The sequence below is a fragment of the Cricetulus griseus genome, chromosome 6 (genome assembly GCF_003668045.3).
Source record: "Cricetulus griseus strain 17A/GY chromosome 6, alternate assembly CriGri-PICRH-1.0, whole genome shotgun sequence".
In the NCBI taxonomy this organism is placed as follows: Eukaryota; Metazoa; Chordata; class Mammalia; order Rodentia; family Cricetidae; genus Cricetulus; species Cricetulus griseus.
In genome coordinates, this window is record NC_048599.1 from 5383700 (window position 1) to 5411156 (window position 27457).

Below are 27457 nucleotides of genomic sequence, written 5' to 3' on the forward strand. Positions count from 1 at the left end.
CCATGTCCATCATGTTCTCCATCCAGTGTCCCCTAGTGCTATGTCAGAGACAGAATATTGGATCGTGTGGATAATTGGTCTGGCCCTGGGTGTCATATCTCACACAGAGTTATAGTGACAGGATGACATGTTGAATGGAGAGTCGTAAATATCGGGACTGCCCGGAGAACGGTTTCTTAATGAAAATGCTTGCTGGGATGGACGTGCTGGAACATTCTGCCTGCAGCTTCAGCTCTGCCCATGTCTGAACCAATAAAGGTATCTCATTGGCTGTGTTTTACTGTGTTTATCTTTTCTCACCTTTCCACTTAAAACCAATTATACTGTGGCTACTTAGTCAGGGCCCTGTGGCTTCCTGTGAGATCTCCTGAGTCCCTGGTCCAGAGAAGATGACAGACTGTCCTGTCTCTGCCGTGCTCTTGCTGTATTTGGAGGGTTCCTTTCTCTGCCTCTGACTTACTCTCTTCTCAATGACAAATTCTCACTTGTTCTCCGGGGTCCAGCTCATGGATCATTTTGTTTCAGGAAAGCCATCTCAGCTTCTCCTCTCCTAATAGTCTTGCTTATCTCTTGTTTGTGTGCCATTTCCCATGGTCCTTCCCCTCCTGGACTGAATGCTGGCTCCTAGATGATGGTCTTGGTCCCCAGGAGCCTGTGCATCTGGGGATTCCGGGTTCTGAATCTAGCAATCTGGGATTGCTAGTTCTGAGTGACTGGAGGGAGAGGGTATTTTCACAATGGGTTTGCTGTTTATAATCCTGCTTTCATACTGATCTTTTGATTCTTGCTGTAAAATAATCGGATGGGTTTCTTTTCTCCCTGTTAGATTACATCTACTGTTCTTTGGCCCCGTGAAACACATTTGTCTAACAACAAGCTGAAATATTTGCTCCTATACAGCCTGCTCTAAGAAGTTGATGTCTTGTGAGAGACTTTCACACAGGCACTCAGGGACATGTGGGGTCACTGAAGCCTCTGGTCCCATTTGTCCTTCATTACCCTGTTGGGTAGTAAAGATGGTGAAGACAGTAGTCATTTGGGTTTTTTTAGACGACTGTTGAGTAACTAACTAGTTTAGCATCGTGAAGGATAATTCCCCTTTTCTGAGTTGTAGGTTCTTGATTTTTAAAACTTTTTAATCATCATTTTTGCTTTGTTTTGGTTTGTAATTGTTTGGATTTAGGATCAAGGGGGAAAAAATCTTGTTGTTTCTTGCAAAATATGTACAGCCTCACTGAAAACATCTTGGTTTTCAGTATGAGCTCAGAACCATGTTGGCTTGGCTGGATGGTAGAAATGAGCTATCTGTCTGAGCTACTGAACTGGAGGTCTGAACTTGGAATTCCTCCCTGTAAGGCAAGTAACAGCCACAGCTGCTGACAGCGGGGACCTCGGGCACATTTCAGGAGAAACAGGCATGTGTGTGCGCGTGTGCACACATGCACCTAACACCAGGCAGTGGACAGAGACTGGATGCTGAGCATGTGGGATTCTGGGAAGAAAAACATACTTGTAGGCCACACTAGTACTTCTAAGCCCTTCCCCAACTGCTCTTTGATGGTTCTAATTATTTATCCTTTGTTGCAGTGTTAGCAGCATCCTGTGTGAACCTGGCATTGACAGTTCATCATAACTTTGATGGCAAATGAACTAAAACATGATCAGTATTGGTTTATTTGCTATCTTAATTGGACCAGTTGATGTGAAGTTACTAGTAGAGATTATTTTCTCCAGGAAACCTTACTTTTCTACATTATATTAAGCTTTCATGAATGGAGCTGGTAACTTTTATTCCCTAAATGCAAAACATACAGTGAAAACAATTGAACAAGGAATTATTCATATACTACTTCATATTTCATGCCTGACTTGAGTACTTAAGATTCTTGGTGTTTATGTTCAGCCTGGGCTTGTTGGTTCCCAGAATAGTTGACTGCCCCTGATACCATCACGTAGACCTTACCCGTTGTCCCTGTCAACAGTTGCCAGACAGCATGCCATCTTAGCAGTGGCCGGAAATGTAAATCCTAGAAAATCCTTTTAAGAGCCGACATCGCTTTGCTTGCTGCTTCCATCGCCAGGGGACACAGGCAACCAGCTCAAAGGCAGGTTTTTACCATTCGCTCATTCATTCTGCACCTTTTATTGAGTGTCTGTGTGTGCCAGGCATATCAATGAGCTCATCAGAGCTGCTTACTCTGGGGGTGAGGGAGGGGGAGGGGACATGGCTGATGAACAGCAAACATGCTTTTTCCTTCTGAAGGTGAGGAATTTGCTGGAAAAATAGAAAAAGGAGATGGGGCAGTGAAATGCGGTTGGTTTTTTATTGTTCTTGTTTTTAAAGAAACTTATCTGAGAGGACATCTAGGGAAGACTGGTAGGCAGTGGTAACATCCATAGCCAAAGCCACCATGATGGGAACATGTGGGGGACAGCTTGAGTGGTGACAGGAGGCCTGAGTAGAGGTGAAGGCTTTCCCACTGACCAGAAGCCTCTCAGGTAGTCATGCTGAGACCTCTAGTTCCTTAGGTGTGGCTCAGCCACAGAAGATCTTGTCATGCTGTCCTTCAACCCTAAAAGGGAAGGGATGCTCCTGGCATGTGAGGTCTGAGGCAAAGAGTGCTATTGAAGCAGTAGGGCCCACAGCAGAGAGAATGCTCAGCGTCAGAAGTGTCTAGGTGGAGACAGCCTGTTCTGTTATTACTGAGCTCATCAGTTGTTGATTGATTTGGTTTGTCTTTGAAGACATAATGAGAAGAAGCAGTAAAGTGTCACGGGTAAGGTTATTTATCTGAGCACCTGGTCAGCACACCTTGGCCATCCACACTGAAGCCAGTGCTGCTTTCTCACCATGAGGAAGGGCAGTTTCAATCTCATTTGCTCCCAATTTTAAAGAATGTGATGCACCATTGGCAAGGCAACAGTGGCAGCTGCTCTGAGGGTGGAGTTGATGCAGCCCTGGGAGGGAACTGGTCCACACACGGCAAAGCACCTTTGTGAAAGAAAATGGACTTTCAGTACTTGAAGTAAGAGGTGCTATTCTTTTAGGTATGAATGTGACATTATTAGTAAAATTATTTCCCTGGGATTGCATCAGTTCAGAAATCAGTGGCTTTTGTGCCATTCTTTTGTTATTTCTACTTTATCAGTGTCTAATGTGTAGTTTTCTTTATATCAAATACATTTAAAACCATTTTGAGGAACTTGTATTGGTGGCTATAATTGAAATTTAACAGAAGTATACAATATGATGGAAATAAAATAATATCATTAAATCCTGGGTAGACACTGTTGCCTGCAAGATTTTTTTTTTTTTTTTTTTTTTTTTTGAGACAGGGTCTCACTCTCTAGATCACTCCTCTGGCTATCCTGGACACTATGTAGACCAGGCTGGCCTTTAACCCACAGATACCTGCTTGCCTCTGCCTCTCAAGTGCTGGGATAAAAGCCACTACACCCACCTTGCCTGCAAGAACTACTTAACAGCAGCTTACTTTGTATTAATGGGAAGATTTACCATTCCAGAAGTGGTGACACTCACCTCTATTCCCAGAACTCAGGAGGATCAGGAGCTCAAGGCCAACCTCAGCTATATAGTGAGTCCAAGGCCTGCCTCAGCTACATGAGACCCTGTCTCAAAACCAAATAGAATAAATGACAGATAACTAGTCTTAGGGGAATGTTTGAGACACATTAGCATCAAAAGAGTACTTTCTTTAATTTCGTTAGGGAATTAAGAGGGAAATAACTTCCCCCTCATGTGATTTAATAACGTTTAATGTGTTTTCCACATGTTGAGAATGGGGAGATTCTGTCCCAAGCTGTGTGTGCTCTGAGGCTGTGTTGGCAACGGGGCTTATGATCTGCACTGCAGGGTGAGTGCTGAGCCCACTTGTGGCATACCAGATGCTGCTTCTCTGGCTCTATTTGACCACCAGCCGTGAACCAGTGCAGGGCTGTCCCAGGGATGTGGCCGTGAGCCTGACTCTGCTGTGTGTAGGACTAAGATTTTAAGTCCTGTTCTGAACATAGGAAAAAATCCCTATAATTCAGGTTTGCTGCTATGTCAAGTAAATTTTCTTAACTTTTAAATTTTCTGCCTTCTCTTCTTTACATATCTAACGTGAATTACCAAAATTTCATTCTACCATGCCCATTGTTAGAGTTACTGACACTTGACAAATTAATCCACATTATTTTGAATGTGAGCATTCATTTCACTTAGCAGCAGTGTGGTAGTTTTGACCTGCTTTCTGTCTCTGTTTGGCAAACAGAAACACGTTAATTAGAGTCTGTGCTTGCTGTGTGCCTGCTTTGCACAGGATAGCTCCAGGTGGTGCGGGCTGCATGCTGCACCTCTGTTGGTTTTCTAAGGCGAGATTCTCGCCTTCTTGGAGGCTGCCTGGCCGGCCTGTCTGAACGCTGCTAATCAAAGCCTCAGGGGACTGATTTCTGTAGGAGCGGAGTTGAAGTGTTGCAGGCACTATATGACAGACCCAGTGTTTAAAGGTCTAGCTGTGGAGGCGGAGCAGCCATGGCAGGGCTGCTGTTGTGTGGGGTGAGGTGCTAAGTCCAGAGTGGAGTCTCCTTGGAACCCCTGGGTGGTTTTGAATCAGCACTGCCCACATAGGTGGGGTGCAGATTCCACAGCACAGGTGCTCATTTTCACTTCAAACCATCACGTGCGTTTTAAAGTAATGAAGGCATAAAGAGGAAAGTGGTTTGTCGTTACCATTTCTAATGGGCTTTGTTCCTTTTGAAGACAAAGGTTTCTAAATGGTGTTACTCCATCCAGCCTGCTGTTTCTGCCAGCATTTATTGTTGTTTGTGTATTAAAAAATGATGTGTTAGGAACACATTTTTACCTTTTTTGTTGTTGTTGTTAAATCTGACAGTGTCTTTATTTCATCTCCTTCCTGGAGCCGGTCCCACTGACCACCAAGCTCTGGATTGACAACTCTCTCTTAATTCTTGGCTGATACAGCCTTTCTTCCTCCACCTCCACCATCCTGTGCGGACAGTACAGCTAGTCCTCACTCCCTGCTTATTCCTAAATGACTGTTTTGGTTTTGGTGACCAGTGGCAACCCTGATTTTTGTGTTTGCCACCTTTGGGGTTCACTGTGAGCTCAAGGCTGTCTTGGCTCTTAGGACATTCAGAGAATATTGTCATCTCCAGTGGATTTTAGGATTTCAAATGTTGTTTTCAATTCTAGAATTACTATTTGGTGCCTTTTAAATTGAAAAAAATTCTTGTGTATGTATGTGTGTACAGTGTGTGTGTGTGTGTGTGTGTACAGTGTGTGTGTGTGTACAGTTTGTGTGTGTGTACAATGTGTGTGTGTGTGTGTGTACAGTGTGTGTGTGAGTGTGAGGGTGTGTATATGCTGTGACGCCAGTAAGGATCAGAGGGGACCCTCACCTTCCACTCTGTTCAAGGCAGGGTCTCCCTTGTTTGCCACTGCACTTCGTACTCTAGGCTAACTGGTCTGCACACTTCTGTTTGTTTGTTTCCCATCTTGCCACAGGAGTGAACAGGTCACAGACAAGCCACCATGTCCAGCTATGCGGTTTTGTGGTAACATGGGCTATCAGGCTTGCGGTGCTACAGATTTTACTGCTGAAGCATCTTTTTTCCAAAGAACACTTCTTTGTTGAGATTCATTTCCTTTTCACAAATTATTAACATCTTCATGTTGTAAGTTTAAGAGCTTCCTTAAAATCTTTCGTAATTCCAACTTTTGGGTCCTCTTAGTTCAGAGTCTCGCTCATGTTTTGCCATTTTCTCTGTACATTGAGGGTGCTTATGTATCATAAACCTCTGGACTCTGAGGGTTGTTTCTGTTTGTCTTACAGAGCAGACAAGTAACCCAGCAGGGCCGAGATGTGAGACTGACCCTCCCTTGTCTTCTCACCCAGTCTCTAGCTTTCCTGTGCTGTGTGGGGTTTCCACATGTATTCATGACTCAGTCATCAAGCCCAGGCATTGGAAGAGTTTAATGCCAAGGCTTCTCTCGGAATTTTTCCTTCTGGAAATCCTCTCCTCCCCTCTCTTTCTGTCCCCTTCCCTCCCCTTCCCTCCCCATGCTTCTAATGTTGTGATTAGCCTTGAACTCTAGCCAGAGAAGCATGAACAGCACTAGCAATATATTGTCATCAGTGATTTAATAATAATAACAGCAGCTAATATGTTTCAAGGAAATTGTTGTGCTAGGAATGACAGACTGAAGGCCCAGGAGTGACAATATTTACAGACCAGACAGAGAAGGGTTTGGTAAATAAAATAGCTGCCATCTCTAGTGGGCAGATTCTGAGAGAGACTCCTCAAGAAGGAAGGGGCTCTTTTCCTGCAGTCAGGAAGCTTCTTGGGCTTATTTGGGTAGTGGTTTTCTCACATCTTGTTAGGTAATCAGCTACCATTTGTCTTTTCCTGAGACTGGCCATTTGGGATAAGGGTGTTCAGGTCATCAAGAGTGAGGCCAAGCCAAAGGAGGAGGAGGAAGAGGAGGAGGAGGAGGAGGAGGAGGGAGGAGGAGGAGGAGGAGGGGTGTGTGTGTGTGTGTGTGTGTGTGTGTGTGTATAGAAACCACATAATTGCTGGCCTGATACTATGGCACTCTGAAATAAGATGCCATCAAAAACCCACTGAACTAATGTTTGCAAGCTCCACTCCCAGCATCTGGTGGGAGAAGCAGCTCAGTACTTGGAAATAGATCTGCACTTCCAGGGAATAGTTTCCGGTGCTCTGCAGGAGTCAAGTGAGGCAGACATGGTTGCCTTTTTGAAGATTCCAGCCTGTAAAGCATTGGTACTGTCAACTCTGTCACAGTCCTAAAGAGACCTATGAGATGTTTCTGGATGTTTGTAAAAGAAGCGGCTTTCCTCCAGACAGTGGTGGAGTGGGTGCTGCTGTCTTTGTCTTGCAGCAGGTCTTGCTGCCACTGTACTTGGCGAACTGAGTTGTCCTGCATGTAAGCATATGACTTTACTGTTACCTCTCTTGTGTGCTGTAAATATGTTACAGTATATGTATAGAAAAGGTGGGTCCTAATTGATGCTGCAGGCCAGGCTCCCAGTTGGTGGGACCCTACGACAGTAAAAGAATTTCTGCATCCACTCATTATTTTCATCTCCACATTCGTGTGTGCCCGTCATCTGTCTTTGTCATTTAGTCCTCACTGCAATAGTCATGGGAGTGGACTCTGCTCCGCTGGTTTCATGCAAGGAAAGGGAAGCTCAAAGCCAAGGTCACCCCTAATGAGGCTGTCAGAGTCCATATCCCTCTTGTTGATTGGCTATTATTCTTCTAATCAGTCCTTTCGGGGAGCGAGCTGTGCCTGTTGTCACTGTTCCTTCTTTCCTTTGCTTGTGGGTCTCCATAATACCGATTATGGCCTTGTTATTAATTATGCAGTTGTACTTCCTCAGACTGACTATTCATCTTTTTTCCAGCCAGCATCTCTTTCCTTTTTCTCTAATCTTTTCTAGAATCCTATTGGACTAACCTTAGGCCCCAGCTTTCTGTTTTTTTGGTGCTCTAATTGTCTTCTGTTGCCATCTTCATTTTTCTGTGCAGTGTTGTGGGTAATTTGTCAGATCAATCTTCCAGCTCACTAACTCTCTCTCGAGCTGTGTCTAAGCTGCCACTTAAGCTGCTTAGTGAACTTTTAGTTAGAGTCCCCATTTTTCATGTCTAAGGCCCTTTCCCGACACCCGCCCCCTTGTCTGTTTTTGCTCTCTCCTTTCATGGCGGTGTCTGTTTTGAAGACGTTGCTGGTCCTAAGCAGGCTCCTCAGCCATTTTCTCAGGTCTGAGATGTTTGGTGCTTAGCTGAGCCACCCCAGCTCCTCCTGGCAGTGGTTGCAGCCATGAGTACCTCAAGAGATGGGTTACCTGGTTCTCTTTGGGGTAGTTCTGCATTTTTCTACATCTTGAGTTAAAACTGTTTCTTTTGGAGGAGTCTTCCTTTGCTTCTGCTGGAGGGCCTGGGAATTTGAGGACTCAGACAGCCATCCTCCTAGTAGCTCAGCTCAGCCTGTGGCAGCTGTGCTCACAGACTGTCTGTATATATGCTGTTGACTGCCTGCCTGTCCCACAACTGTTTCCTATTGGTGTTGTGGTTTCCTAGTTCCTGACCACATGCTTTGTCTGTGTATGTCATACAGATGTTTCTTTACTCTATGTCTCATTCCATCTCTGATGAGGTCTCACTCTACAGCTGGCCTGGAACTCACTATGTAACCCAGGTTGGCAGTCCTGTGTCAGCCTTTCATGTCCTGGGGTTACAGGTGTGACCCACTGTGCCTCTGGGTATCTGGTCTTACATGGTGGTCTGGGTATCAGTTTTGCTTGCTGTGCTCACTTGATGTCTAGCTTCCTTCCTGTCCTTGGCAGAGTTCTCTCTGCCTCCCATCCTCCTGATTCTCTGTGTCTTACAATATTCTATTGAAATTGCTATGGTGTGGGCAGAAGGGTGGGGATTCCATTTTCTCATCTCTGTTGTTGGAAATCTTAGTAACCAGGTCAAACCTGTGGTCCAAAGCCCTGGGGGATGGAAGAACATGACTGGTATAGACTAGAAAGATTAGTCCCTGAGGTATTCAGTTTGGTGGCTTCCTAGTTTCCCATTTGATAGACTGTGTGGTAAGAACTCACTGGCTTTACCATACCACCCGGGCAGATAGGACTTACTGGCCAACAACATGAATGGCTTGGCAGCCTATATCTATATTCTTACACATCTTTACAGTGGAATGAAGGGTTCCCTGGAGGCAACCCACCTCCTTCTGGTTTCCTAACTACTGTGCTTTCTTTGGATCCAGCTGGGTTTTGAAGGAGATGGTTGGGGTCACAAAGTCACATCCTAAACACAGAATCAGAGCACAGGGGTCTCACGTGCTGAGTTGTTTGAACAGGACGTACGGAGTAGCACACATCTTGATAATTCTAGCCCTTGGGAGGAGACAGGGGGGTTTCAGGTTCAAGGCTGGCCTAGGCACGATATGGTGTTCAGGTTTTTTATAGGAAGACCCGTCCCAAAAAACCAAAGTTGTTTCCTTCACAGTAACTCAGCAATGCAACCTGGTGGGCCTTATAGCCCTGTAAAGCTTGGCTTGGCAGCAGCAACAAAACAGAAGGTGTGATGTCTTCTCTCTGGTGTTTGCTTTGTTTTGAAGCAAGGTCTCTCTACGCTGTGCTCATCTCTGTTACTTGCCTGGGACCCATGGAGATCCACCTGCCTCTGCCTCCTAAGTGCTGGCATTAATGGATCATATTAATTTTTAAAGTGACTTTTATTGATGACATACAATTTACATTCAGTGAAATTTACCAGTGTTTAATTTGTTAAGGTGAGTCTTAATTCATAACCATTGGCAGGATAGGTCATTTTCAGTGCTTGAAAAGCCCCTTGTGCCTGTCGCTCAGTGTGCTAGAGCTGCCTGCTTCTTCTGCCCCAAGGACCATTGACAGCTTGGACTCATTCACTCCTTGTTTTAGATCAGTCACTGCTTCCTTTTAAAGCCAATCACAACCTTACCCCTCAACACCCATCACTGTCATGGAGGCTTGTGTTTTGAACCAATCACAGCCTTGCCTCTGTACCAGCCATCACAGTCCCTGTGCTAGACGAGAAGGTGGAAATGGCTACAGGTTCGTCTGGACTTCGTTGCACTTTGCACTAGCAAACCGTCAGCTGTCCTGGCTGAGGCTACCTTCAGGACCAGGGCACCAGCTTCGACCTTTATGTGCTTGTCTCAGCAACTGTGGGGTGTTCATGGTGGCTGGCATTGGTATAAGGGTGGCCTGGCTTTGATTGCAACAGCCTGGCAGAGTCTAACAGCTGCTAGTTAGGGAGACTGTCTCATCCCAACAGCTTTGCTTATTTACAGGGAAGGGAGTATCAGGAGTGCTCACAACAGACACTTACAGAGCTTATCATGAGTGCTGGTAGTGACTGTGACAGATTTATCAACGCTCTAGCAGTGCCAGTGGCCCAGGGAGAGGTGGTTCTCCTTTCTTTGTGACTGAACATACAGGTCTTTGTGTAAACAAACGTGTTTTCGTTTCTCTTGGGTAAATACCTAGAGCAGGGCTTAGAGGGCCACGTGGTAAATGCCTGTTAACTTTGTAAGGAAACTGCCAGGCTGTCTTAGGAGCAGGACCAGTTTGCCTTTCTGTCACTGATGAATGAGAGGTCACATTGCTGTAGACCTTTGCTGGTGTGTTGATAAAGTCAGTTAAAAACGGTGTCTTTCTAGTGGGTGTGTAGCATGTTTTAATTACCAAGGATATTATCCAACATTTCCTATCCTGAGCTGTCATTTTTTTAAATGTATAACCTTTATGCTAATCTTTCATTAAATACCCGTTTTGAAAATTTTTTATTTTTTTGAGTTCTGTGCCATGGTGTTCTTCTTTCATTTTAATTGTTTCTGGGTTGGGTGGTGGTGAGAGGAAAATAAGGGGCCCATTGTTTAGCCCAGGCTATGGGACTTGTATCCCAGGTTGTCCTCAGACTCATGGCAATACCCCTGCCACGAGCTCCTGAGTGCTGGGGTGCAGTTCTGGGGCACCCCATCTGGCTGCATCTTTCTTCTGAGAGCATGCTGTTTGTGGTGATGGGGCTGAATTGGTCATTTTGTTATGGCACATGCTTTTTCTCCTGCACTCTAGAATTTTTAATGTTTCTTGCTTTGAATTTGTCTAAGATTGTACCTTAACAGTACATCTTCTCTACATTTATTACTATTATTATTATTATTATTATTATTATTATTATTATTATTATTATTATTTAGTTTTTCGAGACAGGGTTTCTCTGTGTAGCTTTGGAGCCTATCCTGGCACTCGCTCTGTAGACCAGGCTGGCCTCGAGCTCACAGAGATCTGCCTGCCTCTGCCTCCCAAGTGCTGGTATTAAAGGTGTGTGCCACCAGCTCCAAGCTTTCTCCATATTTATTTACTTATTTTGTTTTGGTTGCTGAAAAGTTTGTCCTGGGCCACTGAGTTACCTTGGAACCTTTGTAAAAACTGAACTGGCTTTGAGGTTTGCATTCAACTGTGTTTCTTCTTACCGCCTGGTAAGAGGCATGTTTATTCTTAAGCCTGTCTTATAACACCTGGATAGTAAGGCTTTTCTCTTTAAAATTGCTGTAGCTGTTCTAGAGCTTTTGAATTTTCCTGTAAACTTAGAAGCAATGTGCTGATTTCAGTACAGTTAATTTCTGGATTTTGGGTGTGGCAGCACTAGGTTTATTATTAAATTTGGAGAAGATGATGCTGTAATGATGTTGGGGTTGCTGGAGACATGGCTCAGTGGTCAGGAGCACTCCCTGCTCAGTGGTCAGGAGCACTCCCTGCTCAGTGGTCAGGAGCACTCCCTGCTCAGTGGTCAGGAGCACTCCCTGCTCAGTGGTCAGGAGCACTCCCTGCTCAGTGGTCAGGAGCACTCCCTGCTCAGTGGTCAGGAGCACTCCCTGCTCAGTGGTCAGGAGCACTCCCTGCTCAGTGGACAGGAGCACTCCCTGCTCAGTGGTCAGGAGCACTCCCTGCTCAGTGGACAGGAGCACTCCCTGCTCAGTGGTCAGGAGCACTCCCTGCTCAGTGGTCAGGAGCACTCCCTGCTCAGTGGTCAGGAGCACTCCCTGCTCAGTGGTCAGGAGCACTCCCTGCTCAGTGGACAGGAGCACTCCCTGCCCTTCCAGAGGGCTCGGTGCTTCCTAGCACCACCTGGTGCTACCAACAAACACTTATCACTCAGGCTCCCACTCCTGGGTCTTTAAAAATGTCTAAAACGCTTCAGATGTTTATAGTACTTTACATTTCAAAATCATGTCTCTGGGCACAGACTTTGTCTCAGTTCTGTAATGGTATCTTTCCATTTTCTTTCTTTTATTTAATAATTTTTGGTGAGAAGTCCATTCTTCTCTTGGTTTTTGCATTTTAGTGTCACCCTTCCCCTGGAGCACATTCAAGATTTTCCCTATGAATGCTCTTACTATTTGTCAATTAAAAAAAAAAAAAAGGAACTTTTATGAAGGGTATTTTTGGTCCCTGATTTTTAGCAGTTGACTGTGGCATGCCCTGCTATCCCATGCCTGGGTGCTGTTCTGCACTGAGTGGAAGGTTTGAATTTCTAGAGTCTGAAGGCTTACAACCCTGCTCAGATTAGCCATTATTGCTCCAGTCTCCTCTCTGCAGGCCTTACCTCATCTCCACTCTCACACACACTGCATTACCACATAGCTTTTGATTTCTTGTCGTTTGGCTTTTTTCTTTGTTTGGGACGGCTTGCTGTGTTAATTTTTAATGTTTATTATTTTATGTGTATGGATGTTTTGCCTGTGTGTGTGTCTGTGCACCACGTGTCTGGTGTTCATGGAGGTAAAAGAAGATGCTGGATCCCTTGGAACTTGAGTTACAGGCATTTGTGAGCTGTCATGAGGGTGCTGGGAATAGAACTCTGGTCTTTGGAAGAGCAGCTAGTCCAACCCCTCTTGCCATATCTTTTGAGTCATCCAATTTCCCAGTTGTTTGACCTCTTAGCTTATTTCCATTTATCTTTTGGTTTGTTTTGTGTGTTTTTCTCACTCAGATATGCACTTGGATCTTACTTGTATTTCTGCCTCTTTTTTTCCTGGAATATATATATTTTAAACATTCTTTTAACTGATGCTTAAAGAGAATTTTCTATTAATTAATTAATTTTCTATTAATCCCATTGGCTCTGGGCGTATTCATTTTTCCTGGTTATTACCAGCTTGGCTTCTTTTCAAGCATGGTAATATTCTTTCGCATTCTGAACCTTAAGAATTTTGTGTGGTCTAAAGGCCTTTGAAAAAGCCATGTAGAAACCTACTACTACAGAAGGTTCCTAAAATAAATACATAAAAGAAAAGTATTTAAATAGTGTTACTCTATGATGGGTGTGGCAGCTTGAATGAGATTGTTCCCATAAACTCATGGGGAGTGGCACTATTAGGAGGTGTGGCTTTGTTGGAGTAGGTATTGTGGAGGAAGTGTGTCACTGTGGGGGTGGGCTCAGAGGTCTCATATATGCTCATGCCCAGTGAGTCAGTCTACTTCCTCTTGCCTGTGGGTCTCAGTTCCTTCTTTAGTACCATGTCTCCCTGCACACCACCACGTCCCACCATGATGACAATGGGCTAAACCTCTGAAAATGTAAGTCACCCCAATTAAATGTTTTCCTTTATAAGAGTTGCTGTGGTCATGGTGTGTCTTCATAACAATAGAAACCCTAACTAAGGCAGAAGTTGGTACCAGAGACTGGGGTATTGCTGTGCCTGGCCATGTTTTTGTTTGAAGGAATATGGAGCTTGGGACTGTGGATTAGAAAAGCAGTTGAGTGATGTAAGTGCTGTTTAATGGGCCATCCTAGCAGGAGCATGGAAGACAGTGATGCTGAGTGTGAGTTGATGAACTGTGGGGGCTGACTCAAGAGTTTTCAGAGGAGAATTTTAGTATGTGGCCTAGAGATCATTCTTGTGCTGTTTTGGTGAAGAATGTGACTGCTTTTTGCCCTTGTCCAAAGAGTCTGCTTGAGGCTAAAGTGAAGAGATTTAGATTAATTCCATTGGCAGAGGAAATCTCAAAACAGCCTAGTATAGACTCTGCAATGTGCGTATTAGGGTTAACTCTAACGAAGATTTATAAGGGAAAGGAGAAAACTGAGAAAGGAAAAATACAAAATGTACAGTTTGAGAAGAAATGGAGCACCAGGAAGTGAAATCTCTGTGTTCAAGGAGATAAACAGATTAAGAAATGGAATAAAGGGAGTGGTTACATCAGGGCAAGATCCCACCCAGCTAAGTTTCCAATTTGTGAAAGGAATTAAAGAAAAGTTTAGAGCCAGGTGTGGTGGTGCACACTTTTAATCCCAGCACTCCAAAGGCAGAGGCTGGCAGATCTCTTGAGTTTGAGGCCAGCCTGGTCTACAAAGCAAGTTCCATAATAGCCAAGCATAGGCAGTGGGTAAAACCATGGAAAACAGAAAGCTGGTGAAGATGTAATTGAACAAGGAGGCCATGTTCCAGCCCTAGTAGAACTTGACAGCTTTAGCCATGTTGTTCTGGCTCTAGAATCAAGGGGTAACTAAGGAAAGCCACTGAGGCCAGGTATGTGTCAGGGATGTCCCTGCATGGAGGCCTAGAGAGGCCATTGTGTGAAGTTGTCGAGGTGAACCCTGGATTGCTTTGGAGACCCCAAAATGTTGGAGTTGCCAGAGTTGTGGGACACCTGCTGAGGAGAGCTGCTAATGGGGAGTGGAGCCAGCCCAAGAGAAAGAAGCGTGTTGTAGCCAGCAGAGCTGAAAGGAGCTGGAAATTGAAGAGTGCTTTGACTTCAGACATGGGAATGCAGTTTGCACAGCTGGTTTTTGGTCTTGCTTTGGTCCAGTGTTTCCTCACTGTGCTCCCTTCCCTGTGTTTGGAATGGTAATGTATGTCCTGTGTCATTATATGCTGGAGGTATGTGATCTGCTTTTTGATTTTGATTTTATAGGGTATTACAATTAAGAGTTTGCATGAATCTCAGAAGAGACTTTGAACTTTAAAACATTATTGAGACTGTGATAGACTATGGGGACTTTGGAAGTGGGCTAAATGCATTTTGCATTATGATATTGTTATAAGTTTATGGGGGCCAGTGAATGGAATGTGGCAGTTTGAATGTAATTGGCCCTCATAAACATTGGGAGAGGAGCTATTAGGAGGTGTGGCTTTGTTGGAGTAGGTGGAGGAAGTGTGTTGCTGTGGGGGTGGGCTTTGAGGTCTCAGATATTCTCAGCCCATTCCCAGTATCTCAGTTCACTTCCTGTTGCCTTCAAGATGTAGAACTCTCAGCTCCTTCTCCAGCTCCATGTCTGCCTACACACCACCGTGTCCCACCATGATGATAATGAACTAAACCTCTGAAAATGTAAGCCACCCCAATTAAATGTGTTTCCTTTATTAGAGTTGCCGAGGTCATAGTTCCTCTTCACAGCAATAGAAACCCTAACCGGGACAATGGGGGAGCAGGGAAAAGTACCCCAACTAGATACCATGGACCACTAAATAAAACCTTCAGTACCAGGAATGGTTTACCTGGTTCCATAAGCCCTTCTCCAAATGTTGTAGGCTGTTGCCAGTGTGTTGGTTACTTGCTCCTGACCTGAGGTAAGACCCTGTTGTTGTGGGCTATTGCCTGTGCTTCGGTTACTTACTCCTGACTTGACAGTAAGACCCTCTTGTTGTGGGCTATTGCCTGTGGTTTGGTTACTTGCCCTGTTGCTGAAGACAGCACATGCTTGAGACTAAGGATGTAGAGAAATTTAGCCAGTGCTCATCTAGAGGCGTCATACCTGCTGGCTAATGTTCACTGTACTGAAAGTCCTGTGCATAGTGCTGGAGGAGGAGAGGACTCATCTTTCTCAGCCAGCTGTGAATCCTGTGAGATATATGCAAGATATGCTTGCGGGTGCCAACTGTTTAGGAGTAACCAACCATGTTTTGACTGGATTTAAGGCCTGCTCCAGACATGGAACCTATACTTGACACTGCCACTGGGGCCAAGAACCTGAGACTGCATATGTCATGGGCCCCAGGAAAACCTACTACAATCATTCTGCTGAAGGAACATAGCAATGAAATGACGGCTGATGACATATTGCTGTACCTGTAGATCAGTGCCTCACTCTGCCTTTGTCAGAGAAGCTGCTTCTTTTCATAATTAACACAGAGGCCCACAAATGTTCAAGGTGCAGGGAGTGAGAGGCTCTGGAATGCCTAGCCTGGAATGGACATCGCCATTGCCCCCGTCCCCGCAGGGCTCTGGGATCCATGTGGAATTGGGAGAAGAGATAGAGGATGCTGTGAAGTCACCAAGACCAGCACATGCTCAAATCAGACAAACACCAGCATGGGGGAAGGGAGCGGACGGAGCATGATGTCACACCTCTAGCTGAGGAGCTGGGTTTTTGCACTGGTGTATATATAACCAATCCCATTCTCAGGAGTGATCAGCCAATACAAGCTGGACTCTGAGTTAAAAGACAGACAGACAGACAAAACATGAAGCGGATAAGCAGTGGGGAGGAGTTGGAGAATGGGGACAAATATGATCAAAGGACACTGTATGAAATTTTCAAGAAATTAGTATGAACCTCAGAACATTTCAAGCTATACAGCAGAGTTTTGTGTGGTTAGCTGCTGGATTGTTGAAAGTAGCCAGTAAGGGTTAATTACTCAATACCGTAAGACCTATAGCTTTTACTCCCTTGTTTTATGTGTCTCTCTACCAGGGTCATTAGTATTCTGCAGTAACAGCTCTTCTTCTGTGGACTAATTGCCAAGGTCTTTAGTTCTCCGATGAAAGTGTTTCTTGCAGAGCATTAAAACAGCAAGTTCTCTGCCCGTGAAGCATAGGGTGGGTCCCCAGGGCCCACAGAAGCCCTCAGTCTTGCTTGTGAGGTTCTCCTTGTGGACTCCAAAGCCGAAAGTAAGCCCCAGAGCTCAGGAGCAAGCTCTTTGTACTCGCCCAGGGTCCACAGAAGGTCATGTGGGCTGAGGGCTGCAAGTTTCTGGGCCCTGGGAGGGTCCTTAGGCCAGCACGTCAAGTACTGTGATCATGGTCAGATTGTGACCCCTGTGGAGCGGTGTCAGCTGTCAGTGATCGTCCTATGGGGAAATGGCACTTTAGTCCCCCCCACACACACACATACACACGCACGTGGAGCTATGTCAGCTCATCAGTGATCATCCTACAGAGAAATGGCACTTAAATCCCACACACACAGACGCACGCACTTATACTTAAGCTAATGTACAGTACTTGGGCCTAGGGAGATGGACCAAGCTTGTCTAGCAAGCGTGAGGACTTGAATCCGATCCCCCTTGCCCACACAAAATCTGGGTATAGCCACACGTCCATCACCCCAGAGCCCTGTAGGCAGAGACAGGAGGACTCCTGGGCCTTGCTGCCTGGCTGTCCCAGCTGAGTCAGCGAACTCCAGGTTAAGCAAGAGACCTGCCTCAAAAGTAAGGTGGAGAGCAATTGAGGATGACAGTCGGCATGTACACACACATGCACACAATGTGCTTTATTAAGATTCTGTTAGTAGTTTGAATTTTTAATAAGGTCTCATTTATAACTAAAAGAGTTGAGAGAATTGTGGCCAGAATTTCAGAGAATAGTGAGCACCTAGGCAACACAGCTTGCCATCTCTATTTTAAACTCTTATCAATTACTCCTAAATTGGCCATGGCTTCCTGTCTGCCAGGTGGGACTCTTCTGCCTCTTCACACCTGTAGTGTAACTGGCACAGACATCTAATTTTCAGTGCAAAGTACAGCAGGGGGCATCAGCACCTCTAGAGCTGGTACCATTGATCTTCCCAGAACTAGCCAGGGAGGCAGGTCTCTTGCCAGAAGTAGCCTGAAGGGGAGACTTTGGCTGCTTCTTTCTTTGTTTTATTCTTTTTGGTCAAAATAGAAAGGTTCAGCAGGGGGTTGGGGGCCAGAAGGGCTTTTCTGTGTCTTTTTCTCTTTGTTGTTCAAAAACCTACCAGGCTTTTTTTTGAGAGAGTGAGAGTCCTCATGATAATTGGGTTTCAACTCAGACTCAGGCTCCTCCCTTTCTGCCTCACCCTTTCAGTAGTTCCCTCTTCTCCAGCAGGGTGAAGCAGGAAAAGTCAGCTATAGCAGGGACTTCAGGGGAAAAGTTAAATTATATTTTTATTTTCAAAAGTGTGTGTGTGTGTGTGTGTGTGTGTGTGTGTGTGTGTGTGTGTGTGTGTGTGTGTGTTGGAGGCAGGGGTATATATATGCCTGCAGAGGCCAGAGGCATTTGATCACTTTGGAGCTAGGGTTACAGGTGGCTATAAGCCACCCTATAGATAAAGATGCTTGGAGTCCAACCCTTGCCCTCAGCAAGAGTAGTACTTGCTTTTAGTTGCTAAGCTGCCTCTGCAGCCTAGTAGCTGGATTTTAACAACCAGTACTTGTTAGACATAAAACTAGTCTTTAGGCTGGTGTCATAGTCTGAGCCAATGCCTGATCTAGGCACAGGGTCTTCTGAGACCACACCCACCCAGGAGGCCTCTCCTGCTTTTCCAGTCAGTTCTCCTGAGCCTAAAAAAGTGTGGCTGCAGAGGTGCAGCCACGGCGCTGTAGTGAAAGCACTTGCTGTACAAAGTTTAAGGACTTGCTAGGTCCCCATGCTCCAGTGGTCGGCCCTACACCGATTCACACATTGATTGTTACCAACTAAACTTTGTGGGTTATCAATTTTTTTTAAAGATAAGAAGTTAGGAGGAGGGAATGTAATGTTGGAGGGATATGAGAGAAGTTGAAGGAAGAAAAATTGATAGATGTCATATTTTTGTGTAGTGATATGAAATTCTCAGAAATAAAGAAAAAAATTAGGGGCTCAGAAGTTAAGAGCACTGACTGCTCTACCAGAGGTCTGTAACACGAAAAATAAAGACCCAGAGACTGATACTGGTGTGGACCCCCGCCCCCAGCTCCTGGCTGCTGGGATTAAAGGTGTGTGCCTGGTTTCCATGGCTGTGGCTGACTTTGCTTTCTGAATCCTCAGGCAAGCTTTAATAAATCACAAATAATATATCACTATAGAGGTGCCTGGCTCAATTCCCAGCCCCCACATGGCAGCTCACACCTGTCTGTAACTTTAGTTCTAGGGGATCCAACACCCTCACACAGACACCTATACAAGCGAAACATCAATGCCCATAAAATAAAAGTAAATTATATTAAATAAGAAAAATAAAAGAAACAAGAAAAAATAAATTAAAGACCAAGAAAGGCTGGGAAGGCAGCTCTCTCAGTGTAATGCCTGCCACACAAGCGTGAGGCCCTGAGTTTGTGTCCCCAGCACCCTAAAGGGCCAGGCATTCTCATACGTGTCTGTAGCCCTTGTGGGGTGGGAAAGGATGCAGGCAGCACCCCAGAGCTCACTGGCCACTGGATCCAGTGACATGCCCTGTCTCAAAAGACAGAGTAAAGAACTGAGTCATGCCTGCTAGGTACATCTGCACCTCTGATTCATCTCAGGTGCTTAAAAGATATAACGTGTGTGTGCGCGCACGCGTGCACACTCGTGGATACGTGTATTTGTCCATGCCTGTGGAGCCCAGAGGTCTGCCTTGGGTGTCATTCCTCAGTAGCTGTCCACCTTGTTTTTTGAGACATGGTCCCTTAATGGCCTAGTATTTAACAAGTAGCATTGACTGGTTTGAGGCAGGCTTTCATTTGAGCCACCAACCAGCTCCCAGATCATGACAGGAGACTTACTAATTATGAATGCTTGACCTTATGTCATCCTTGTCCCTAGGTTCTATCTACATTTTGGCTCTGGACTTTTTACCTTTCTTTCATTCTGTACGCCCTACTTTTCCTGCTTCCTCTGTGTCTGGTTGGATGGCAGCTGCCTGGCTGCTTGCTGGCTTTCTCCCTCATTCTCCCCTCTGCTCCCTGGTTCTATCCTCTCTTCCCTTGAGCCTCCATTCCTCCTTATGCTTATTCGCTCTGCCTGCCAACCCTGCCTATCCTTTTGCTGCCTAGCTATTGACTGTTCATCTTTTTATTAAATCAATCAGGTGCCTTAGGCAGCCAAAGCAACACATCTTTAACAAATTCAACATAAACAAATGTAAGGCATCTTTACATAGTTAAAGAAGTATTTTTTCCTTTTTTTATTTAAATTAGAAACAAGCTTTATTTACATGTCAATCTCAGTTCCCTAGGGAGGGTGAGGTCTTCCATGGGGGGAATCTCTAAAGTCTGTCATATCATTTGGAGCAGGGCCTAGACCCTCCTCCGTGTGTCTAGGTTGAGAGAGTATCCCTCTATGTGGAATGGGCTCCCAAAGTCCACTCATGTACTCGGGATAAATACTGATCCAGTACCAGAGGCCCCATAGATTAACCATACCTCCAAACTGACATCCTCGTTCAGGGGGTCTGGATCAGTCCTATGCTGGTTTCCCAGCTATCAGTCTGGGGGCCATGAGCAACTCCTTGTTCAGATCAGCTGTTTCTGTGGTTTTCACCAGCCTGGTAGGGACCCCTTTGCTCATCACTCCTCCCTCTCTGCAACTGGGTTCCAGGGTTCAGCTCAGTGTTTAGCTGTGGGTATCTGCTTTTGCTTCCATCAGCTGCTGGATGAAGGCTCTAGGATGGCATATAAGGTAGTCATCAATCTCATTATCAGAGAAGGGCTTTTAAGGTAGCCTCTCGACTGGTGCTTAGATTGTTAGTTGGGGTCAACCTTGTAGATCTTTGGACATTTCCCTAGTGCCAGATTAAAGAAGTATTTCATAACACTGGTTAGCCATTGAGTCCCAGGGATTTGCCTTCCTCTATCTCCTTACCATTGAGATTACAGTGTACTGCATCACACCTGGCTTTTTATGGGTCCTGGGGATTGAACTCAGGTCCTCATGCTTGGGCAGCAATCACTTTGCTGACTGCCTCCTCTCCAACCCCTAAATTAAATTACTTTAATTTTTATGACCACCTAAAAGCTTTTCTTACTATTGCCATTTTAGAGTCATCTCTTAGTCATAAGTCTTTAGTGTGTGTTTTGTAGAAAGATTTTATGGAAACATTGTGTTAACTTGGTGGTTAAAAGTTTCCTTAGAGAGATACATGGCTAGAGAGTGAATTTGCTCATCACCAGGTTAAGGACCATCTACTGCGCCCCAGGCATTGCATTGGGCATGGAGAACTCAGTAGTGAGGGTGTGGAGGCCTGCCCAAGACCAAGAAGTGCCTGCTGCTGAAGGCCTCCCTGCATTGTGCAGAGAACTACATTGTAGCAGTCAGCCAGGTTGGCACCATAGAAGCCTTTGACATGGGAAGTGGTGGGCAGGGGAGGCCTTTAAATATGCTGCCTGCTAGCCACAACTTAAAGTCCAAAACAGAGGAGATCAGGAACGGTATCTGTAGAAGGTCTTGGAGGTGGGAGAACCAGCAATGGTCATCACAGATTAAAGGCTGAGGACCTGAGGTCGGGGTTGGTCAGGTCACAGGGCTAGAGGACAAGCCTCACAGGGCTTTATGTGCAGCAACTCATATGTGCCACCATCCCGATTGTACAAGGTAGGTTTACTGCAGGATGAGAAATGCAGAGAGGCTCAGTGATTCCCTCTGGTCACACCGCCAATCAGAGAGAGTCATGGGATTCCTTCTGTTCCAGGTACATTGGCTCCAGGGCCCCTAACTCAGCTACCTCAGTGTACTTCGTAGCCCAGATGGACTAAGGAACCTGTAGGGAGAGCCTTCTTGAGTTTTTCTAGACCAGGCTTTGGATGGGTGGGACTAACTACTTACCACTAAGTAGTCCTTAGGCAGAAGGTATGAGGTAAACCTGCAGCTGGATGCTTGTCTGTGGGGTGAGTGTGTTTCTTAGCTGACCATTTTCAGCACATTGGAGGAGAGATGAGTGGTTACCATAGTTGTTGATGGGAACCAGTTTCCTTTGTGACACTGGTCTATGCCACCCTTCTTTTGTAGTTCCATAGCTGTTGGCACCTTTGTGGATGGCTTCTAGTAGCTTTTAGTGGACAACCCAGTCACAGGGCATGTCTGCCTCAGTGTGACTGACCCAGCACTGTTGATGGTGCCTACAGATACAGTTTTAGAGTATTTCCTCTTTCTGTCTAGATGGATTTGAAGATTGTGGTCCAGACTGTGACAACGGGAAGGTCACGGCTTTCTTGGACATCCCTGGCCACGATAAGCTGCCCCTGCTCACTCGCTTGGAAAAGCGTGCGTTCAGCGAGGATGTCTTCAGCCGGTAAGCAGCATCCTTACACTGCCAGCTCCTGCGGCTGTGATAGGCTCCAGGGGGCGCACGTTAAGGTGCTCTGCAGCTGTCTCCACGACACCTCCATTCTGTCTCTGCAGAATCCTGTCTTACTAGGCTTTCCCAGTTGGTTTTTTGTTGGTTTTGTTTTGGTGGAGCTGGGGATCGAACCTAGAGCCTGTGTGTGCTGCCTAAGCTCCTTCTCACTGAGCTGCAGCTCCAGCCTTGCTTGTTGCTTCTGCCAGCTAGGCGAGGTAGGAAATGGTTCGGAGGGTATTCTGCCCATGCATACAGTAGGGTATGGCACAGCACTGCCTGGACTGTGCACTCCCAAGTTCCTTGTCACCCTGACCCGCCTGCCTTTCTGCACTGTCACTCCATAGCAACACGGACCTATCTGTGTTGCTTTCAGCTGTGGCCTTGGTTTAGTTTCTTGAAGAAAGCAGGAACTCATGCTGTGCAAACTGCCCCAGCCTGCACATCCTCATTCCTGTCCTTCCTGTCTGTCCGTTGGCTCTGCCCTTGGCCTCATCACTTCCTATCCTCTGTTCCCACCTATTCAGGATGCCGTTGTCCCTGACTCTTCATCTGGCACACAGGTCCTTTCCTTCCCTCATTTTCTATCCTTTGCATCTTCCCTGGTCATACCACTCTCGAGAGAGCCAAGGGCCCCTCAGTTTGTCCCTACCATCTATTTAGTTGTTCTTAGAGGTGATGTTCTAGGTCAAGCTTGGGCCCACCCCTTACATGGTAGGTCATAGAACTGGGAGAGCATCCCCCATTTTAGAAACAGGGAAATGTGCTCCTCATTCTTCATCTACAAGTGATTCACAGCTCGCTTGCCTCATCTCTCCTGGTTAGTGCTTCCATGTCATGTAAGCACAGGGTTTGATGGGATGCGGTTCAGCACTTGAGGCTGAGGCAGAACAATATCAAGTTTAAGGATAGTTTGGGCTGCTTATAAGAACCTGTCTCGAGAAACAACAAAAAGAAATGTTTGCCTGTCGGGGCCATAGCTATTCTCTGCTGGTGTTTTCCATAGTTTTATATTTTACATTTAGGGTTTCAGTGCACCTAGAATCATGGCTGTTGTCTGGACAGTGTGTGAGGTGGCCACTGTCTTCTCAGTGTCTTGTGATGCCCTCAAGGACTCTGGCTTACCCGTCACTGCACTGCAGTAATGTGAAGACATGATGTCACACCCTGCTCTTAGGATTGCCTTGGCTTTTCTCGCAGTCTCATTCTCATTGCCACACATGCTTTGCAGAGGCTTAGCAGTCCCTGGGAACAAGAAAACCAGCCAGCCTATGGGCTCCTGTTGGCAGCTCCCATCCACCAGTCAGTCCCTGCAGAAGGAGCTTCTTCAAGACCTCCTGTTTATGTTTTAAGTTTGTCTATATATATATATATATATATATATATATATATATATATATATATACAAATATATATATGTGCTCACATGTGTGTATACATGCACACACGCACACACACCAACACACATGGATGTGGGCACACACACTAATGCAACTATGAGGCTACAGGGCATATTTTCCTGTTGCAGAGTCCTGACTCTTGTCAGACATATATATATATAATTTTTATTTTATGTACATTGATGTTTTGCCTGCATGTATGTCTGGGTGAGGGTGTCTAGTCTCCAGGAAGTAGAGTTATGGACAGTAGTAGCTGCCATGTGGGTGCTGGGAATTAAACCCAGGACCTCTGGAAGAACAGCCAGTGCTCTTAACCACTGAGCCATCTCCAGCCCCTCTGGTCGGGTTAATTCTAGGTGTTTGGGTTTTGTTCTTGTTGTTGTCCTTTATTAGCCCTTTTGAGACAGACTTGCTGTGTAACCTAGAAGGCCTTGAACTCAGGGCTCTGCTGCCTCTGTTCTAGGGATTGTATCACAGGTGTGCACCTCAGGGCAATTCATTTCTTAACCTTTCTAGCTGCTGATAGCAGAAGAGAATGGAAAAAAAAAAAACTTTTAAGCTTTGTTTCCTTTTCGATGATACACTGATTCTGACTTCACTGCATTTCTGTGGAGTCTCTTGGTTTTCTGTGTATTGCATTGGTGTCTGTGAAAATGAGGTTTTGGTTTTTCTTTACATTTTAAGTAGAAAATTTGGGTTTATTGTTCACTAAAATTTTTTTTTTAATTAAACACACACGAGGCACAAGAAAGCGAAGGGAGAGAGAGAGAGAGAGAGAGAGAGAGAGAGAGAGAGAGAGAGAGAGAGAGAATGTTTCAAAAGTAGCAGAATTCTCATGTGCTCTCTACTTCAATCCCTTTGTCAGTGTTTTGCCCTGTCCTGTGCAGGATCCCTATCTCCTCCTCAAGTTTCATGCTGCTCTCTGACCCCACAAGTTTCTTGAAGACTTCATGCTACTTTGCCCTTAGTTCCTTCAGTTGCAATTTCCTAGGAACAAAGACCCTCCTCTTTGTCACTCCTGTAATCACAGTGTGCTTGTGACATGTGGGAAATGAAGCTGGTACAATATTGCTTGTTATCTATTTATTTAGGTGTTTTTGTTTTGTTTTTTGAGATAGTGCTTTCACTGTATAGCCCTGGTAAGCCTGGAAGTCACTATGTAGAATAAGTAGGCTGGCCTCTAATGCTTAGAGATCCATCTGATTCTGCTTCCCAAGTGCTGAGATTAGAAGGTGCCACCTTGCCCAGCTAACACTGTCATCTAATATACAGACTTTAATAAAATGGCACTAGCTGTCCCGATAATGCCGTGATATTGCTTTTCCTGTCCAGGCTCTAGCTCAGCACTGTGTGTCCCATAAACTCTGCACTCCTGTAGTGTCCACTGGTTTCCAAGTGTCTCACCCTCTCTCTACTGCTCATGACCCTAACTTTCTCCTTTCTGCTTTTGAGACCCTCCCACTCATGGCGATCGTCCTGCCTTGGCTTCACAGACCGGAAGCTGCTGTGCCTGCTGGTTTTAACATTCGTTTTGTATGTTGAACCAACCCTGCATAAACCAACTGAAGAAGAAAAACCACATGATCATCTCACTAGATACTGAAAAGATCTTTGACAAAATCCAACACCCCTTCACGATAAAGGTCCTTGAGAGATCAGGGATAACAGGAACATACCTGAACATAATAAAAACAGTATGCAGTAAACCATCAGCCAACATCAAACTAAATGGAGAGAAACTCAAAGCTATTCCTCTAAAATCAGGAACAAGGCAAGGTTGTCCACTCCATATCTCTTCAATATTGTCCTTGAAGTTCTAGCTAGAGTAATAAGACAACAAAAGGAGATCAAGGGGATACAAATTGGAAAAGAAGAAGTCATGCTTTCACTGTTTGCAGATGATAAGATAGTCTACATAAGTGACCCGAAAAACTACCAGGGAACTCCTACAGCTGATAAACACCTTCAGCAAAGTGGCAGGATACAAGATTAACTCAAAAAAAAATCAGTAACCCTACTATATATGGATGATAAATGGACTGAGAAAGAAATCAGAGAAACATCATCCTTTACAATTGCCACAAACAACATAAAATACCTTGGGTTAATGCTAACCAAAAAAGTGAAAGACCTGTATCATAAGAATTTTGAGTCTTTAAAGAAAGAAATTAAAGAAGATACCAGAAAATGGAAGGATCTCCCATGTTCTTGGATAGGTAGGATCAACATAATAAAAATGGCAATCTTGATAAAAGCAGTCTACATCCCCATCAAAATCCCAGCACAATTCTTCACAGACCTTGAAAAAATAATTCTCAACTTTATATGAAAAAACAAAAGACCCAGGATAGCCAAAACAACCCTGTACAATAAAAGAACTTCCAGAGGCATCACCATCCCTGATTTCAAGCTCTGTTATAGAGCTATAATTCTGAAAGCAGCTTGGCATTGGCACAAAAATAGACAGGTAGATCAATGGAATCAAGTTGAAAACCCTGATATTAACCCGCACACCTACGGACACCTGATTTTTGACAAAGAAGCTAAAGCTATACAATGGAATAAAGAAAGCATCTTCAACAAATGGTGCTGGCATAACTGGCTACTGGCATGTAGAAGACTGCAGTTAGATCCATGTCTATCACCATGCACAAAACTTACGTCCAAGTGGATCAAAGACCTCAAAATAAATCCAGCCACACTGAAGAAGAGAAAGTGGGAAATGCCCTTGAACGAATTGGTTCAGGAGACTGCTTCCTGAACATAACACCAGTAGCTCAGACACTGAGATCAACAATTAATAAATGGGACCTCCTGAAACTGAGAAGCTTCTGTAAGGCAAAGGACACAGTCAACAAGACAAAGCGACAACCCACGGATTGGGAAAAGATATTCACCAACCCCACATCTGACAGAGGGCTGATCTCCAAAATTTACAAAGAACTCAAGAAGCTAGTCTCCAAAGCACCAGATAATCCAATTAAAAAGTGGGGTACAGAACCAAATAGACAATTCTCAATAGAGGAATCTAAAATGGCTGAAAGAAACATAAGAAAGTGTTCAACATCCTTAGCCATCAGGGAACTGCAAATCAAAACAACTCTGAGATACCATCTTACTCCCATCAGAATGGCTAAAATCAATAACACCAATGACAGTTCATGCTGGAGAGGATGTGGAGAAAGGGAAACACTCCTTCACTGGTGGTGGGAGTGCCAACTTGTACAGCCACTGTGGAAATCAGTATGGTGACTCCTCAAGAAAATGGGAATCAGTCTACCACAAGATCCAGCAATTCCACTCTTAGGCATATACCCAAAAGAAGCACATTCATACAACAAAGACATCTGTTCAACCATGTTCATAGCAGCATTATTTGTAATAGCCAGAAACTGGAAGCAACTTAGATACCCCTCAATTGAAGAATGGATAGAGAAAATGTGGTACATTTACACAATGGAGTACTACTCAGTGGGGGGGGGGGAACCCCAAAACAATGGAATCTTGAAATTCTCAGGCAAATGGATGGAACTACAAGAAACCATTCTGAGCAAGTTAACCCAGTCACAAAAAGATAAACATGGTATATACTCACTCATATGTGGATTTTAGACATAGAGTAAAGCATTACCAGCCTACAATCCACACTGCCAGAGAAGCTAGGAAACAAGGAGGACCCTAAGAGAGACATACATGGTCCCCTGGAGAAGAAGAAATGGACAAGATCTCCTGAGCAAATTTAGAGCATGGGGGGAGGGGAGAGGGATCTAGGAGAATGAGAGGGGGAGAAGAGGAGGGGTGAGGAGGACATAATGGGGCAGGGAGGTTGAGTTGGGGGAAGAACAGAAGAGAGCAAGATAAGAGATAATATAATAGAGGGAGACATTATAGGTTTAAAGAGAAATCAGGTACTAGGGAAATGTCTAGAGATCTACAAAGATGACACCAACTAACAGTCTAAGCAACAGAGGAGAGGCTACCTTAAATGCCCTCCCTTATAATGAGATTGATGACTACCTTATATATCATCCTAGAGCCTTCATCCAGCTTCATCCAGTTGGTGGAAGTAGAAGCAGACACCCACAGCTAAACCTTGAACTGAACTGAAATCCAGTTGCAGAGAAGGAGGACTGATGAGCAAAGGGGTCCATACCAGGCTGGTGAAACCCACAGAAACGGCTGACCTGAACAAGGGAGAG

The 27457-nt window shown here is 45.0% G+C and overlaps 1 protein-coding gene across 6 annotated transcripts in view; it reads left to right on the forward strand.

The window, feature by feature from the left end:
* The window catches only part of LOC100773668 (serine/threonine-protein phosphatase 4 regulatory subunit 1), an 85154-nt gene that overhangs the window by 9980 nt on the left and 47717 nt on the right, over positions 1 to 27457 (forward strand). For 3 of the 6 annotated variants that reach the window (XM_027419826.2, XM_027419827.2, XM_027419828.2), the window contains exon 3: positions 21681 to 21813. The exons of 2 other annotated variants lie outside the window; for them this stretch is intronic. In XM_027419826.2, the coding sequence (XP_027275627.1) occupies positions 21681 to 21813 (133 nt within the window). Of the gene's footprint in view, positions 1 to 21680; positions 21814 to 27457 lie in introns of those variants that run through there. One more of the 6 variants, XM_027419831.2, reaches the window with a different exon arrangement.